The 17,795-nt window shown below is 43.1% G+C and overlaps 1 protein-coding gene across 2 annotated transcripts in view; it reads right to left on the reverse strand.

Moving 5' to 3' along the window:
* The window catches only part of VCL (vinculin), a 341,576-nt gene that overhangs the window by 33,321 nt on the left and 290,460 nt on the right, over positions 1–17,795 (reverse strand). Inside the window, exons 18-19 of one of the 2 annotated variants that reach the window (XM_075349102.1) lie at positions 16,870–17,055; positions 9,971–10,213 (exon numbers count right to left, since the gene is read on the reverse strand). In XM_075349102.1, coding sequence (XP_075205217.1) covers positions 9,971–10,213; positions 16,870–17,055 — 429 coding nt within the window. The remainder of the gene's footprint in view (positions 1–9,970; positions 10,214–16,869; positions 17,056–17,795) is intronic. The other variant, XM_075349103.1, reaches the window with a different exon arrangement.

Here is a 17,795-nt window from a genome sequence, read left to right on the forward strand (position 1 = left end):
ACATGACTGCAAGGATGGGGGAAATGATGCCAGGATGGGGTACATTTAGCAGGAAGGGAAACATGCCAGAAAGGGGTACATTTACCAGTATGGGGGATATATTTACCAGTAAGAGGGATACATTTACCAGAATGGGGGGGAAACATGAAAGGATGGGGGGAAACATGCCAGGATGGGGGTACATGAACATGCCAGGATGAGGAAAAATACCAGGATGGGGAACATTTAGCAGGAAGGGTGACATTTATCAGGATGGGGTACATTTAGCAGGAAGGGAAACATGCCAGGAAGGGGTACATTTACCAGTATGGGGGATACATTTACCAGTAAGAGGGATACATTTACCAGAATGGGGGGGAAACATGAAAGGATGGGGGGAAACATGCCAGGATGGGGGTACATGAACATGCCAGGATGATTAAAAATACCAGGATGGGGAACATTTAGCAGGAAGGGTGACATTTATCAGGATGGGGTACATTTACCAGGATAAGGGAACATGCCTGGATGAGGTAAATTTACCAGGATGGGGTCATTTAACAGCATGGGGGAACAATGCAGGATGGCATACATTTACCAGGATGGGGTACATTTAGCAGGAATGGAGTACATTTACCAGGAATGGGGTATATTTACCAGGATGGGGCCATGATGTGGACAAATATACCAGAATGTAGGAAATATATATCAGGATGGGGGACATGTTTACCAGGAAGTGGCCAGTAAGGGGGACAGAACTACACAATGAAAGGGGAGGGGAGCAACTCGTACGTCTTTATGGGATTTCAAGATGTTCAGACTTTGAAATGTAGATGTGGATTACAGGGTTACATCTGATTGCATTCCAGGCTAAAATCTCTGTCTAATATGCTGCAATTTATTTCCAGAAAAATCAATCCAACTGCTGTGTCTGGAAAGGGCAGGGGCTCAGCTTCCATGTGTGGTAAGCACGCATGAGCGTGATGCCCCCTGCTGGAGAGAAGAGAAGACTGCAAAGGTAAGGTTAAAATCAATTATTTACATAATAGGATTGGTTGGCACTTCGGAAAAAAAAATGGGTTTAGAACTACAGTTTGGGCACTCGGCCTGTGAAAGGTTCACCATGACTGGCCTAGGAGAACCTTAAACAGATCCCTGCGGTTAACTGGGTCCTAAGGTAACAAGACTTTTTGATACAAAGGATTTGTCTATATGCACCGGCTGTGACCCAGAAGAAACTTTGACTGTGGGAAATTGGATCTATTTATGCTGCAACAATAAATAGACTGTTGGTGTGAACACGCTGGTGCCTCACGTTTTTGCCCAAGCAACGCTGCTACCTCACAACATATATATTATACACACATACATACATACTGTACATACATACACAACCCTTTACATTTTTCACTTTCACTGCAGCCATTTGGTAAATTCAAAAAAGTTCATTTTTTTCTCATTAATGTACACCCTGCACCCCATCTTGTCAGAAAAAAAAACAGAAATGTAGAAATTTTTGCAAATTTATTAAAGATATATCACAGTCATAAGTATTCAGACTCTGCTCAGACACTCATATTTAAGTCACATGCAGTCCATTTCCTTGTGATCCTCCCTGAGAAGGTTCTACTCCTTCATTGGAGTCCAGCTGTGTTTAATTAAACTGATAGGACTTGATTTGGAAAGGCACACACCTATCTAAGACCTCACAACTCACACTGCATGTCAGACCAAATGAGAATTATGAGGTCAAAAGGAACTACCCAAGGAGTTCAGAGACAGAATTGTGGCAAGGCACAGATCTACCCAAGGTTTCAAAAGAATTTCTGCAGTACTCAAGGTTCCTAAGAGCTCCATAATCCTTATATGGAAGAAGTTTAGGACCACCACAACTTTTCCTAGACCTTGCCGTCCACTGAGCAATCATGCGAGAAGAGCATTGGTGAGAGGGAAAGTAGAACCCTAAGATCACTGTGGCTGAGCTACAGAGATGCAGTAGGGAGATGGGAGAAAGTTCCACAAAGTCAACTATCACTGCAGCCCTCCACCAGTCGGGTCTTTATGGCAGAGTGGCCTGACGGAAGCTTCTCCTCAATGCAAGACTTATGAAAGCCCGCATAGAGTTTGCAAAAAAAAAAAAAAGCACATAAAGGACTCCCGGACTATGAGAAATAAGATTCTCTGGTCTGATGAGACGAAGGTAGATCTTTTTGATGAGAATTTTAGGCAGTGTGTGTGGAGAAAACCAGGCACTGCTTATCACCTGCCCAATACAATCCCAACAGTGAAACATGGTGTTTGCAGCATCATGCTATGGGGGCGTTTTTGAGCTGCAGGGACAGGACGACTGGTTACAACTGAAGGAAAGATGAATGCGGCCAAGTACAGTGATATCATGTAAGAAAACGTCTTCCAGGGTGCTCTGGACCTCAGACTTAGTCGAAGGTTCACCTTCCAAAAAGACAATGACCCTAAGCACACAGCTAAAATAACAAAGGAGTGGCTTCAGAACAACTCTGTGACCATTCTTGACTGGTCCAGCCAGAGCCCTGACCTAAACCCAATTGAGCATCTCTGGAGAGACCTGAAAATGGCTGTCCACCAACGTTCACCATCCAACCTGACGGAACTGGAGAGGATCTGCAAGGAAAAATGGCAGAGGATCCCCAAATCCAGGTGTGAAAAACTTGTTGCATCATTACCAAGAAGATTCATGGCTGTACTAGCTCAAAAAGGTGCTTCTACTCAATACTGAGCAAAGGTCTGAATACTTGTGACCATGTGATATTTCATTTTTTTTTGTTTAATGAATTTGCAAACATTTCTGTTTTTTTTCCTGACAAGATGGGGTGCAGGGTGTACATTAATGAGGAAAAAATGATCTTTTTTGAATTTACCAAATGGCTGCAATGAAACTTAAAAGGGGTCTAAATACTTTCCGTACCCACTCTATATTTGTACAATGTATCTTGGTGTTTGTGTATGTTGTAATTTATTGTGACGTTTATTTTGGATTATTTTTAATAATGTTTTTGGTTATATTTCTCCCCCTGTGAAGGGTTAATGAATGCAATTGTAATTATCAAAATCTGTTTTATTTACTATAAAATTGAAACCCATGTGGGTTGTTTTATTATACCTCTAAGAAATATCCTTTCATCAATTTGATCACCAGTGGACAGCGCTTGCATTGTCTTTTTCTTTGCCTGAATCCTCAAAGTATTTTGTAAGCTATTTGAGGGTTCATACTGTATGTAGGAGACTGTGTCGGGGCTCACAATGTATATAGGGGGCTATGGGGCGTCTCAGATTGTATGTGTGTAGGAGGCTATTAGGTGGCTCACACTGTATATAGAATGGCTATGTGGGGGCTCAAACTGTATACAGAGAGTCTATGTAGGTGCTCATACAGTATGTTGGGGATTGTGTGGGTGCTCATACTGTATATAGGGGACTGTGTGGACTCATACTGCATGTGGGGGGCTCATACTGTATATAGGGAAGCTGTGTAGGTGTTCATACTGTATATCGAGAGGCTATGGGGGCTCACTGTGTACAGGGGGGCTGTGTGGGGGCTTATACTGTATAAAAGGGGCTGTTTGAGGGCTCATCCTGTATATAGGTTGCTGTGAGTTTTCATCTTGTTTGTAGGGAGCATTGTGAAGGCTCATGCTGTATATAAGGGGGCTGTGTGTGCGCTTAAACTGTATATAGGGGAATGTCAGCATACTTAGTTCTGCTCAATATTAAGTGATACAATGAATATTAATATAAAATGATGATAATATTAATATTGAGCAGAATTAATTTCAGGCTATTTCTTCGTTCCTTCACATTAGTCACGGTCTCTCATTTGGCTCCTTGGGAAATTTAATTGCCCACCCATGGTTTAGATCAAAGCATAGTCATGTGTTTGTATGGCCTTGTCAAAGTCCCCAGGCCTAAGGCTGGGTTCACACATAGCGACAGCGATAACGACGTCGCTGTTACGTCACTATTTTCTGTGACGTAACAGCGACCTAGTAAGTCGCTGTTATGATCGCTGCTTAGCTGTCAAACACAGCGACGCAGCAGCGATCATAACGTCGCTACATGTGCAGAGAGCAGGGAGCTGCGCACACTGCTTAGCGCTGGCTCCCTGTTCTCCTAGCTACAGTACACATCGGGTTAATTAACCCGAAGTGTACTGCAGCTACATGTGCAGAGAGCAGGGAGCCGCCCACACTGCTTAGCGCTGGCTCCCTGCTCTCCTAGCTACAGTACACATCGGGTTAATTAACCCGATGTGTACTGCAGCTACATGTGCAGAGAGCAGGAGCCGGCAGCACAGGCAGCGTGAGAGCGGCGGAGGCTGGTAACGAAGGTAAATATCGGGTAACCACCTTGGTTACCCGATGTTTACCCTGGTTACAGCTTACCGCAGCTGCCAGATGTCGGCTCCTGCTCTCTGCTCGCTTCATTTCGTCGCTCTCTCGCTGTCACACACAGCGATGTGTGCTTATCAGCGGGAGAGCAACAATAAAAAAACGAACCAGGGCTGTGTGTAACGAGCAGCGATCTCACAGCAGGGGCCAGATCGCTGCTCAGTGTCACACACAGCGAGATCGCTAATGAGGTCACTGTTGCGTCACCAAAACCGTGACGTAGCAGCGATTTCGGTAGCGAGCTCGCTATGTGTGAAGCACCCCTAAATCCCATTGAGAATCTGTAGCAAAACTTGAAAATTGCTGTTTGCAGACGCTCTCCATCGAATCTCACTGAGCTACAGCTAGTTTGCAGAGAAGAATGAGAAAAGAAAATCAGCCTATAGATTAGCAAAGCTGGTAGAGAAGTATCCAAATATACTTGCAGCAGTAATTGCAGTGAAACGTGTTCCTACAAAGTATTGACTTAAGAGGGCTGAATACAAATGTATACCAGAATTTTTAGATTGATGTTTTAAACATTTAGAAAATGATGCATTTCCTTTATACTTCACAAATAGTTGTTACTTAGTATTACTGTATCCAATAAAATCATTTAAGTTTGTGAGCATAAAGTGAAGAAATATAGAAAAGTTTACAGAGTATGAACGCTTTTTCAAGGCACTGTATAATTCATCCTCCATTTTCACAAAAGAAAAATAAAGAAATTTAAAAATGATAAATGAATACATATTGCCATTGTAAGGTCAAATAAATACAAAATGCCATTCACCTCACTTATCACAGAAAACAGCAATAAAAAGCTATGTGCGCCTAACAATAATACCATTAAAAAGATAGCTCAGAGAGAGAAAAAAAAAACCAAGCCCTTATAAATTTCTATCAAAAGAAAAGTAAAGCGGTAACTCGGAAAAAGTCTCGGAAAATAGCAACAAATAAAAATGTTTCTTTTTAACATAATTCTGATCTTCGGAAAATTTAAAACAAAATTTGACTGTTTTTAAAGGGAATCTGTCACCAGGTTTTTGCTCCCCATCTGAGAGCAGCATGATGTAGGGACAGAGACCCTAATTCCAGCGATGTGTCACTTACTGAGCTGTTGCTGTCATTTTGATAAAATCAATGTTTTTTTCTGCTGCAGATCTAGCAGAACTCATGGATATGCTGGACTACCTCGCAGCACACAGCAAACAGTAATTTTATCAAAACTACACTAAGCAGCCCAGTAAGTGATACATTGCTGGAATCAGGGTCTCTGCCCCTACATTATACTGCTCTCAGATTAGGTGGTAAAAACCTGGTGACAGATGCCCTTTAAGGGGTTAAAGTTCATCCTCTCGTATTTTTAGAGGCTTGCTTGCTTCTTAATTTATTTACAAAGGAACACTGCTTGACACACAAAAGTCACCTTACTCTTGTAATAACGTTAATGAGGAGATTAAAAGCACTACATTGTGACTAGGACATTTTGCTCTTGCCAAGGAGCTCCAAGGGTCAAACATATTTCGAGATTTGAACAGACTTTTTTTTTTTTTTTACGCCACTTTCTATTCAGCTATTGTTATATTGTGGGATAAAAAAAAACAGTATTGACTCAGGATAGCGAAGGCTGAAGGCTTTTCACAGGGGCAATAATCTTCCATACCAGAATCAATCCCCATCCCATGTGCAAAGACCAAACCATTAACAATAAGGCTGGAAACACATCTATGCGAGTAAAATCGGTCCGACTGGGCTGAAAAAAACTCAGCTGATTTTAGTTCACGTTAGGTCCGAGTGCAAGGCAAGTGCGATGCTTTTTCTGAATAAATTAATGATTTTACTAGCGTGTGTAATGCGTGTGTAATGCGTATTTTTTTACTGTCATCTGCCATTCAGCTCTGCTGCATGGCTGCTGACAGCAGACACAGACAGCCATGTAGCAGAGCTGAATGGCAGATGACAGCAGACACAGACAGAGCCGCATGATCAGAATGAACTCGGGTGAACTTCACCAGACTTCATTGTCATGCTGCGGCTCTGTCTGTGTCGCGTCCTGATTAGCGGTCACCTGTGACCGGTGACCGCTAAACTCCTGAGTGACTCAAGTTAGCAGCCCTCTCTCATACTCACCGATCCCTGGCGCGGCGCTGCACGGCATTCACACTGCCCCGGCGGCTTTTACTATTTTGAAAAAGCCGGCCGCTCATTAAACAATCTCGTATTCCCTGCTTTCCCCGCCCACAGGCGCCTAGGATTGGTTGCAGTGAGACACGCCCCCACGCTGAGTGACAGGTGTCTCACTGCACCCAATCACAGCAGCCGGTGGGCGTGTCTATACTGTGCAGTGAAATAAATAATTAAATAATTAAAACAAACGGCGTGCGTTCCCCCCCAATTTTAATACCAGCCAGATAAAGCCATAGGCCTGAAGGCTGGTATTCTCAGGAAGGGGAGCTCCACGTTATGGGGAGCCCCCCAGCCTAACAATATCAGCCAGCAGCCGCCCAGAATTGCCGCATACATTAGATGCGACAGTTCTGGAACTGTACCCCGGCTCTTCCCGATTTGCCCTGGTGTGTTGGCAAATTGGGGTAATAAGGAGTTAATGGCAGCCCATAGCTGCCACTAAATCCTAGCTTAATCATGTCAGGCGTCTCCCCGAGATACCTTCCATGATTAATCTGTAAGTTACAGTAAACAAACACACACACACCTGAAAAAAATCATTTATTAGAAATAAAAAACACTAACAAATTCCCTGGTTCACCAATTTAATAAGCCCGAAAAAGCCCTCCATGTCCGGAGTAATCCAGGATGGTCCAGCGTCGCTTCCAGCTCTGCTGCATGAAGGTGACCGGAGCTGTAGAAGACACCGCCGCTCCTGTCAGCTCCACGCAGCAACTGAGGTGAGTAGCGCGATCAGCTGATCTGTCACTGAGGTTACCCGCTGTCACTGGATACAGCGGTGGCCGCGGGTAACCTCAGTGACTGCTCAGCTGATCGCGCGGCTGTCTTCAGTTGCCGTGTGGAGGTGACAGGAGCGGCAGTGTCTTCTGCAGCTCCGGTCACCTTCATGCAGCAGAGCTGGAAGCGACGCTGGACCATCCTGGATTACGCCGGACATGGAGGGCTTTTTCGGGCTTATTAAAGTGGTGAACCAGGGAATTTGTTAGTGTTTTTTATTTCTAATAAATGATTTTTCTCAGGTGTGTGTGTATTTACTGTAACTTACAGATTAATCATGGAAGGTATCTCGTGGAGACGCCTGACATGATTAATCTAGGATTTAGTGGCAGCTATGGGCTGCCATTAACTCCTTATTAACCCGATTTGCCAACGCACCAGGGCAAATCGGGAAGAGCCGGGTACAGTCCCAGAACTGTCGCATCTATTGTATGCGGCAATTCTGGGCGACTGCTGACTGATATTGTTAGGCTGGGGGGCTTCCCATAACGTGGAGCTCCCCATCCTGAGAATACCAGCCTTCAGCCGTATGGCTTTATCTGGCTGGTATTAAAATTGGGGGGGGGGGGGGGACCGCATGCTGTTTTTTTAAATTATTTATTTATTTATTTCACTGCACAGTATAGACACGCCCACCGGCTGCTGTGATTGGGTGCAGTGAGACACCTGCCACTCAGCGTGGGGGCGTGTCTTACTGCAACCAATCATAGGTGCCTGTGGGTGGGGAAAGCAGGGAATACGACATTGTTTAATGAGCGGCCGGCTTTTTCAAAATAGTAAAAGCCGCCGGAGCAGTGTGAATGCCGTGCAGCGCCGCGCCGGGGAACGGTGAGTATGAGAGAGGAGGGGAAAATGACCGACAGACTGTGAGAGAGGGACAGAGATAGTGACGGACCGACAGAGAGAGAATAGAGACTGAGAGGGAGAGACCGACTGACAGAGAATAGTGATTGACAGACATTGTGGACATCACTCGTTTCCAGTGTTTTAAGAAACATGCGAGAAATGTATTTAAAAAAATCGCATGTCACTAGGATGGTGTGAGTGCCGTCCCGTGACATCCGATTATTTACACGCTCCCATAGACTTGCATTGGAGAGACTCGCAGTAGAAACTCGCAAAAAAGCAGCATGCTGCGATTTTTTTTTCTCGGTCCGATTTGGACTGAGGAAAAAGAAAAAAAAAAAAACAAAAAAAAAACGCAAATGCGAGCTGAATCATTCACTAACATGTGTCCGATTCCAATGCGAGTTTTTCTCGCATTGCTCTACTGTGAGAAACTCGCAAGTGAGAAGCAGCCCTAATTCAGTAATTTGTCTGCAACAACAATCCTGGCGCACAGAGAAGAGTATTGAAATATATATGGGGTGGACATACCATTGGATGGAGAAAAGAGGTCTCAATAGCAAAAATTAAACCTGTTCCTCAAACGATTTACAAAACAAATCCTCGTCAGGGCCAATTGGCCTTGATGCTTGTTCATAGGTTTTAGTTACTTACCAAGTAAAAGACAAATTACATCCAACACTAAGTGACAGTCAAAACACGTTTCATTAAAAACATTGCCATTCCAAGCCATGCGACTGTACTCGACGTGAGCAGCAGACAGAACACATATCACACATCTAGGCTCTATATTAGGTGTGCGAATAGAAAACCTGAGCAAATCTTTAGATTTTTACTATTAAGGAATATGACAGACGTTATATCACTGAAATCTAACACCCGTTCACTTCCCTTGCAATGTTAGGTCCTGGCAAAAAAAACCAACAGATTTTCAGTTTGTTTAGCAAATCAGTGCTAAAACTATAAAGCTGACCTCCAAGAGGATACGGCCCCAAAACATATACAGATTGAAAATCTGCAGCTACCCACGTTCCCCTTTACAGTGAAATTCCGCATATTCCAATATTAAGGCATAGAATTCTCCATATCCATGTAGGCAACATTGCTTCCACAGCCAGCGTATAAGGCACAATAATAGTCTATGGCTAGATTTATGGAGCCCCTCTTACAAATTATTTCTAAAACTTGTCTAATACTTTTGCTCCATTGTGTAAATAGGAGCATATAAATAGCTCTGAATACCTGTAAACTAATTTCTCTGGAAATGAGGCCAACTATTATTATTTTATATTAGTATTCACATCATAGATCCTGAATAGAAGGATAAAACAGTGAACAGTTAGCGTGATACTTTGTAAATACATTAACATGGTTGTCTAGGAATAGAAAATAGTAAGGAAGGTTTTCCTAAAACTGCCCAATGTTGTTACATTGGTGTTGTCTGGTAGTACAGCTCATGCTGCCATACCCATCACAGTCAATGAACAAGAGTGTTGTATTCTGTTTGTTATATGGAAAAGCATTGTGTGACCTAAAAGGCCATGAAATGAGCAGCATTAAACCTCTGAATAGAATAACGCAACAAAACATAGACAAGCCAAAATTCACTGATTAAGCCATACATGGGCCCACACAAGCTGGCATGAGAAAAATCACACGCAGCGACACCATCAGCTAGGTGCAGACTGGAGGCGCAAACAGTGTCATGAATGGAGGGAGAGGGTGGGATGCATTTGGCAGGGTGGAGGATGCAGAGCTTGGTAACTATTGAGTACCTTACTGGACCATTTTGTAGCTTCTCGATGCAAAGACTGAGCTGCAGCCAGCATTGGCTGGTTTACAGGCTGTCCCTCAGGGACTAATAGCAGCTCGGGCTCATAATCATCTTCAATGTCAGAGGAAAGGGCAAATTCCACTGCCGCCTCCTCCTCCTCCTCCTCTTCCTGATGCTCCTGCTCTACCTCAGACACAACGGCTTCTCTACCCTGCGGAGTAGTGGGTGCAGGGCTTCCAGGTGACTGGGAGGGCAGGGGGGGTAAAGAAAGGGGGAAAGGTTAGTATCAAACGCAGAGGTGGGAAAGGAGGGCCAAGGGTTTAATGCACCTGAAGCCAAACCAGGTCTCTATAAAAAAAAAGATGATTGATACTTACCATAAAATCTCTCTCATAGTCTTCATTGGGTGACAAAAGGAACCATGGGTTAGTCTGCTGCCATTAACAATACAGATTAACAAAAAAAAATTAAAAATTGGCTCCTCCTCTGCTAGCGCCTCCGCAGTTTGTGACAAAGCAGTAGAAGAAGCAAAAAGTGCTAAAACATGAAGGTGAAAGGATAAGCCTAACTATCTTAAGCAAAAAAACATCTTTAATGGATGCCAGATGGAAAAACGAAGGATTGATGTTATGTCTTCTAATAAATGCTAAAAAAAAATAATTAATTTACGAATATCAAAAATCTTAATTTTTTGGTTGCTTCATTAGCAGACACGGTCCTTGGGGTGGAGATAAACAAATTTTATATGGTTTCCACAGAAGTATTCACTTTTGCTTAGGCAGTTGATTGAATGACCACTGCCGGCAGCACTTTCTTGCTAAGACTTGAGTCTAATGAAGCAAAGGTATATAGACCTTGTAAAACTTAGAAAAGGTATGAACTGATGACCAAATAGCTGCGTCACAGAGTTGCATAACAGCTACCTGGTGACACAGCCTGCATAGAGTACACCTTCATTTTGAATGGTGGAAATATGGCCTTCAACCTATATGCTTCAATAATGGGTGACTGAATCCAGCAAGCAATCGTTGCCCTAGAGGAGGCCAGACCTCTGCACGGGCCTTGTAGAATGACAAACAGAGAAATCATAATGGAGTGGTGGCTGACAAGTAGCTCTGCACGGCTCTGACAATTTCCAGCTTGTGCAAAGCTCACTCAGTAGCATGAGGGGCAGAGAGAAGGTAAGACAATGTCCTCGTTAAGGAGGAATGCCAAAAGTACCTTAGGAAATAAAGATGGAACTGGCCACACCACCACCTTGTACAGGTGCAGGCTGAGGAGAGAGACTAAGTGTGAGAGAGAGAAAGGCGCACACTCGCTCGCTCTTGCACTCAGAGCGCGAAAGAGAGAGCGAGCGCGAGAGAGCGCGTGAGAGAGAGCGAGCAAAAGAAAAAAAGAAAGACAAGGAAGGAGGGAGAAAGAAAGAAAGAAAAAAAAGAGAAAGAAACAGAGAAAGCGAAACACTCTGGCTAGGTATTGGTGAAATCCAGACGTCATCTTACGCTCCATGTAAATGCGTAGTGCTAAGGTGGGCAGACGTCGTAAAGGCAGCGATGCCATGGGGACCAGATTGCCAACTGCATCAAGGAACATGGTCCTGCGATACAGACAAGAGGATACAGGCTGAACAGTACAGGCTGTACTCTCCATCACACCCTGAAGTGAGGCAAGGATAATCATTGTCACTCCTAATGATAATCTGAAGCTAAAAAAAAAAAAAAAAAAAAATGTTACCACCTAACCTTACCTACTGCACCAAGGCTAAGTGATTATCAGACCCATGTCTGCCTGAAACTGACACCAAACTAAACTGAGGAGGCCTGGTGCTAGCAGGTGAGGTATAGCCACTTTGTGTTAAGATGTATTGTTAGGCCTAAGCCACATGGCGAAAAAAATCGGTGAGAGTGGAGTGCGATAAAACATCGCATTCCACTCGGACCAATATTACCTTATGTGTCAGCGAACACAAGCGATTATTTTCTCAGCCCTAATCAAACCGAGAAAACAATCGCAGCATGCTGCGATCGTAATGCGAGAATCTTTTTCTCTCGCACCCATTCAAGTGAATGGGGCAAGAGAAAAATCGCACTGCACTCGCGGTACATCGGTATACCACGCGTGCAGAGCGAGAATCGCAATAGCTGGCTACGGAGGGGAGAGGGAGATAAATCCCTCCCTCCTCTCCTCCGTGCCGGTCCGCCCCCCGCAGCTGAGGTCTGCTCGCACAGGCGGATCTCAGTCACAGGGACACTCGTATAACACTCGGCTCCTGCTGTGCTGCCAGCGTGAGCCGAGTGTCATGCGAGCATCGCACTAGTGTCCCGTGTGGGCCCCAGCCTTAGTGTTATCCTCCAGGTAGCAGCAAACTTACCCATGGTTCCTGTGTCCCCCAATGATGTGACCTTGAAATACATTTTTTACCCTTAGGCGAGACATTCTGTTAAAAATTGCATGTTAAAACAAGAGGATAAAAGCAGACGGAGCATATTATATGTATATATGAAATTCAAAATCGTTACATGGATCCCAGAACTTAATGAAAAAGAATATACAGAATGTATTTACAGGCTGCTGCTATATTTTAGAGCACTTATTTAGTAAAAATCCTTTTTCTAAAGCTATTGTCTGGATAAGCAAATGCGTCTAGGAAGAGAAAGTCATCATACATTTCTGGAATTGGTTTGAAAGTGAAAATAATTGCATAAATGTAGCAAACCCAAACATCCAATTACATGTATACTCTGCTATTTACATTGCGAGCCCTGAAAAATGTCAGTAACGCCCACATTATTGTTTTGTGAGCTACAGTTCCCCCAGCCCCAATAGCAGATGTCATCCTATGCATATTCATAGGGAGGAGATCGTCAATCAGTACAGGTTGTGAATTTGCGGGGTTACTGCTATGAATACATTAGACTCCAGGATTGTATCGCCACTAACAAACTGGAAGAACAGAAAAAGAAAAGAATATATAAAAGTGCGCTAAAAACTCTGTGACCTATGTGACTGTAGTTAAAAAAGTCCATTTGTATCCTACAGGCAACACAATGAAGGGGATTTCAGCAACCGTATATTAGTAGCACCAATGGCATTTTTATTAAAACATTAATTATCTAGAGCCCCCTAGACCTCCCACCTTTATGTTCTGCAGTTACTTGTGATATTGGGGGGAGTTAACGCTATACTAGGCCTCAACTGGTTTTTGGGTTAGTTGGTCCCCTGGACCAATGCTTTAATTCAATTTCTTTTCTACTCTTTTTAACAGATGATTATCAAACAAACGCCGACTGGATAGGGCAAAAATCTGACATTTTTGGGGTCTTCCTAACTCATCCCAAACAAATGGTGTTGAGGGAAAAAAAGGATCAGGCTGTTGGAGTTTGACTGTTGATTTTGCTACTCCAAGCATGTCTGCTATCTCTCTGATGGATTTTTTCTTTTTTTTCAGCCTCAGGATGTTTTGCTTCACCTCAATTGAGAGTTCCTTAGACCGCATGTTGTCTGGTCACAGCAACAGCTTCCAAATGCAAAACCACACACCTGTAATCAACCCCAGACCTTTTAACTACTTCATTGATTACAGGTTAACGAGGGAGACGCCTTCAGAGTTAATTGCAGCCCTTAGAGTCCCTCGTCCAATTACTTTTGGTCCCTTGAAAAAGAGGAGGCTATGCACTACAGAGCTATGATTCCTAAACCCTTTCTCCGATTTGGATGTGAAAACTCTCATATTGCAGCTGGGAGTGTTCACTTTCAGCCCATATTATATATATAATTGTATTTCTGAACATGTTTTTGTAAACCGCTAAAATAACAAAACTTGTGTCACTGTCCAAATATTTCTGGACCTAACTGTGTGTATATGTATATATATATATATATATATATATATATATATATATATATATATATGTATATGTATATGTATATATATATATCACAGTATATCTATATACACAGTATATATATTTTATATATATATATATATATATATATATATATATATATATATATATATATATATATATATATATAAAAAAATTCCATTTAGACGGTATCTCCTATAAAATACATTCTCACCTGAATTAGAGCTCACTCCGCTGAAATTAAAGTGAATCATAAGACACAAACATCGAGGGGCATTATCTGACTTGCTAATGATATGCACTTCAGAAACGTCTTAAGACCACGTCTCACTAAGCAACATCGCTAGCAACATCGCTGCTGAGGCACAACTTTTGTGACGTAGCAGCGATGTTGCTAGCGATGTTGCTGTGTGTGACATCCAGCAACAACCTGGCCCCTGCTGTGAGGTCGCTGGTTGTTGCTGAATGTCCTGAACCATTTTTTAGTTGTTGCTCTCCTGCTGTGAAGCACACATCGCTGTGTGTGACAGCGAGAGAGCAACAACTGAATGTGCAGTGAGCAGGGAGCCGGCTTCTGCGGACGCTGGTAACCAATGTAAATATCAGGTAACCAAGAAGCCCTTTCCTTGGTTACCTAATATTTACCTTCGCTACCAGCGTCCGCCGCTCTCACGCTGTCAGTGCCGGCTCCCTGCTCCCTGAACACATAGCCAGACTACACATCGGGTAATTAACCCGATGTGTACTGTGGCTAGGAGTGCAGGGAGCCAGCGCTAAGCGGTGTGCGCTGGTAACCAAGGTAAATATCGCTTTGGTTACCTGATATTTACCTTAGTTACCAAGCGCAGCATCGCTTCCACGCGTCGCTGCTGGCTGGGGGCTGGTCACTGGTGAGATCTGCCTGTTTGACAGCTCAACAGCAACCCGTGTAGCGACGCTCCAGCGATCCCTGCCAGGTCAGGTTGCTGGTGGGATCGCTGGAGCGTCGCTTAGTGTGACGGTACCTTTAGGGTATGTGCCCACGATCAGGACTCGCTGCGTCCTGGACACAGCGGGTCCTGACCTGCGGAGCCATGCGTATCCTCCACAGGAGAACGCAGGAGACCACAGCTGCTCGTACCGACGATCAGAGTTCAGTGCTCTGCAGTCTCTCGCTTGTGTCCTCCCCACGGAGCACACATGCGAATCCACAGTAAACAACTGACATGCTACAGCTTGGAAAGCCGATGCGGTGTGCAGGTCAGTGTTTGTTGCAGAAAAAACAAGCACAGTGGGCATGGGACTTCTAGAAATCCCTTCCACTATGCTTGTACTGTACAAAGCAGCGTTTTGGACGCAGCGAAAACACGATACATCCAAAACGATACAAACACTGATCGAGGGCACGCACCCTTAGAGTATCAGATACTTTTTTGGTTTTCTCAGCCCTTTCTCTTTAACATTGCCTGTTTCCAGCCTGCACTTGGTTCTATGCATTTATGCACTCTGAATTATTTGCACTCGTGTAAGCCAGATATGTATATATTTTTCAGGGCAAAATAAAGGTAGAATGTTTTTGGTTTTTGTTGGGGGGTTGGGGTAGGCAATCAATATTATAATGACAGAGTACCTGTGGAGCTTGTTTGAGCATTGCAGCTTCTATAAATGCTACATGGTTTTATCTGTCTGTATGCTGCCTAAAGCTGTGTTATCCTATACACAAGTAGAGGGATTGTAGGAAGACAAAGCAGTGAAGAGGAGGCGGTGCTCACAGAAGCGCCAAAACCCCTTCAAAAACACCTGGATTGGTAGAATTGGACTCACAATGGTTTGTTATTAATAACCTATGCTAAAGATAAACCATTAATATGGCAGCCCCCGTAATAACTGCCAATCCACCTCTAGGTAAATGGATTATAGAGGAAAATATCCTGTATTACATTGTTTAGAAGTCTGTTCCAACTAATTTTGTTTGAGCGCACACTACTAGGTAGTTGAATACAATTCTGGAAGGAGACAGCTCTTAGGGATTCAATTTTGACTGTGACCAAAGAGGCTCCCTACAACTGGTGTTCTTGCTAAATCCCCATCATTGTGCTGCCAATAGGAAGTACATGTGGGTTTGCTTTCTAGAGTTAATGTTTTTCCATTGACTAACTGCAGAACACACTTTCTGCCATAGTGTGGTTACTTTTAGCATAACCCTAAAATAGAATATTTATCCGGTTATTGGAACTATATGGGACCTATTTCCTTCTATAGTCAATGAAGAAGTTTTCAGTCATTTGCATTGTTTCACACTTTCCATCACTGGAGTCCAAATTAGTAGATTAATAACCTCAGGCAGTTAAACAAGCTCTATTTTACCATCCATGAGTTCTGAAAAATATATTATAATATTGCAAAACCCCAAATTGTTATAAAGAAAAATGGTTAACATTAATGGGGGTGCCCAAATTATATAATATATATATATATATATATATATATATATATATATATATATATTAATATATATATATATAATACATATATATATTATATAATTTGGGCACCCCCATTAATGTTAACCATTTTTCTTTATAACAATTTGGGGTTTTGCAACAGCTATTTCAGTTTCATATATCTAATAACTGATGGACTGAGTAATATTTGCATATTTGCATTTCAATCCAGAAATATTACTCAGTCCATCAGTTATTAGATATATGAAACTGAAATAGCTGTTTCAAAAACCCAAATTGTTATAAAGAAAAAAAGTTAACATTAATAGGCGTGCCCAAACCTTTTCATGTGACTGTGTGTGTGTATGTGTGTATATATATATGTGTGTGTGTGTGTGTGTGTGTGTGTGTGTGTGTGTGTGTATATATTATTATATATATATATATATATATATATATATATATATATATATATATATATATATAAAAATGAGACCGATTTAGAAATAGTACGTTCTGTAGGTCTCCAACATTAGGGGACTGTAATGTGAGCAATCATTTACTGTCATAGACTAGTTTTCATAATGTTTTTAACGGTTAAGTATTATTACCTTGCTGGACCACTTGCGAGCCTCATCGTGAAGTTGTCTTGCAGCAACCATCATTGGCTGATTCACTGCCTCGCCCACCCTTTGCTCCGGAAACTCCTCATCTTTTTCTTCAGGTGGAGGTGGTCTGGGAGGTGGAACCTCTCCTTCAGGAAGTGGAGGCTTAGGAGGTGCTGCATCATCAGTCAGCTGGAAGAAAAAAACAAAACAAACCAGTATTAAATAACATAATATTCATTTCCATGTCAATACTAGCCACTCTATTTTTAATCACATGATGTCACTGACCTATTGGAAAAGAGAAGAATTCACTGTGTAAAACTGCAAAATGAGCAAGTGTAAGTACACAGTGCCATATAATATGAAGACTGCAATACATTAAGAGGATAAGAATTTTCAAAGAAGTGCTTCTTTAAGGACAATGGCTGTATCTTTGGGATTGTTGTTCAGATGCAGCAGAGCTAAGTGGGCAACATCAGGCCTTCTGTGTTACGAGGGGGACCCGGGGAAGCGTGCCAAGATGGTATATGGACAGCTTCCGCCGGTCAAGGTCCACTGTGCGGTGTAAGGGACCGCTGCTATGGTGGGAGAAGAGTGAGCGGGTTGCTGCTAGCGATCGTCTGGAATGTCACAGACGATCTGCGTACACCTGTCCGCCCTAACCCGTGAGGGTTGTATGGCACGGGGCTCACAACTCGGTGTACGGGGACGCACAGAGGTGCCTACGCACGTGTGCCAGCGGGAGTCACAGGAATATGGCACGAGGGTAGCACAGAGGTGCCCACGCACGTGTGCTTCAGAAACCAGGTGAGTCCGACAGAGATTCAAGGAGCTCACCTGGGACAGGAACACAGCCTGTTAAACGGAATACTGCCGGAGCAGCAAGGCAGGGGCGAGACCTGCAAAATACAATGTCTGTACAGTGGCGT

This window comes from Anomaloglossus baeobatrachus, chromosome 5 (genome assembly GCF_048569485.1).
Source record: "Anomaloglossus baeobatrachus isolate aAnoBae1 chromosome 5, aAnoBae1.hap1, whole genome shotgun sequence".
Classification (NCBI taxonomy): domain Eukaryota; kingdom Metazoa; phylum Chordata; class Amphibia; order Anura; family Aromobatidae; genus Anomaloglossus; species Anomaloglossus baeobatrachus.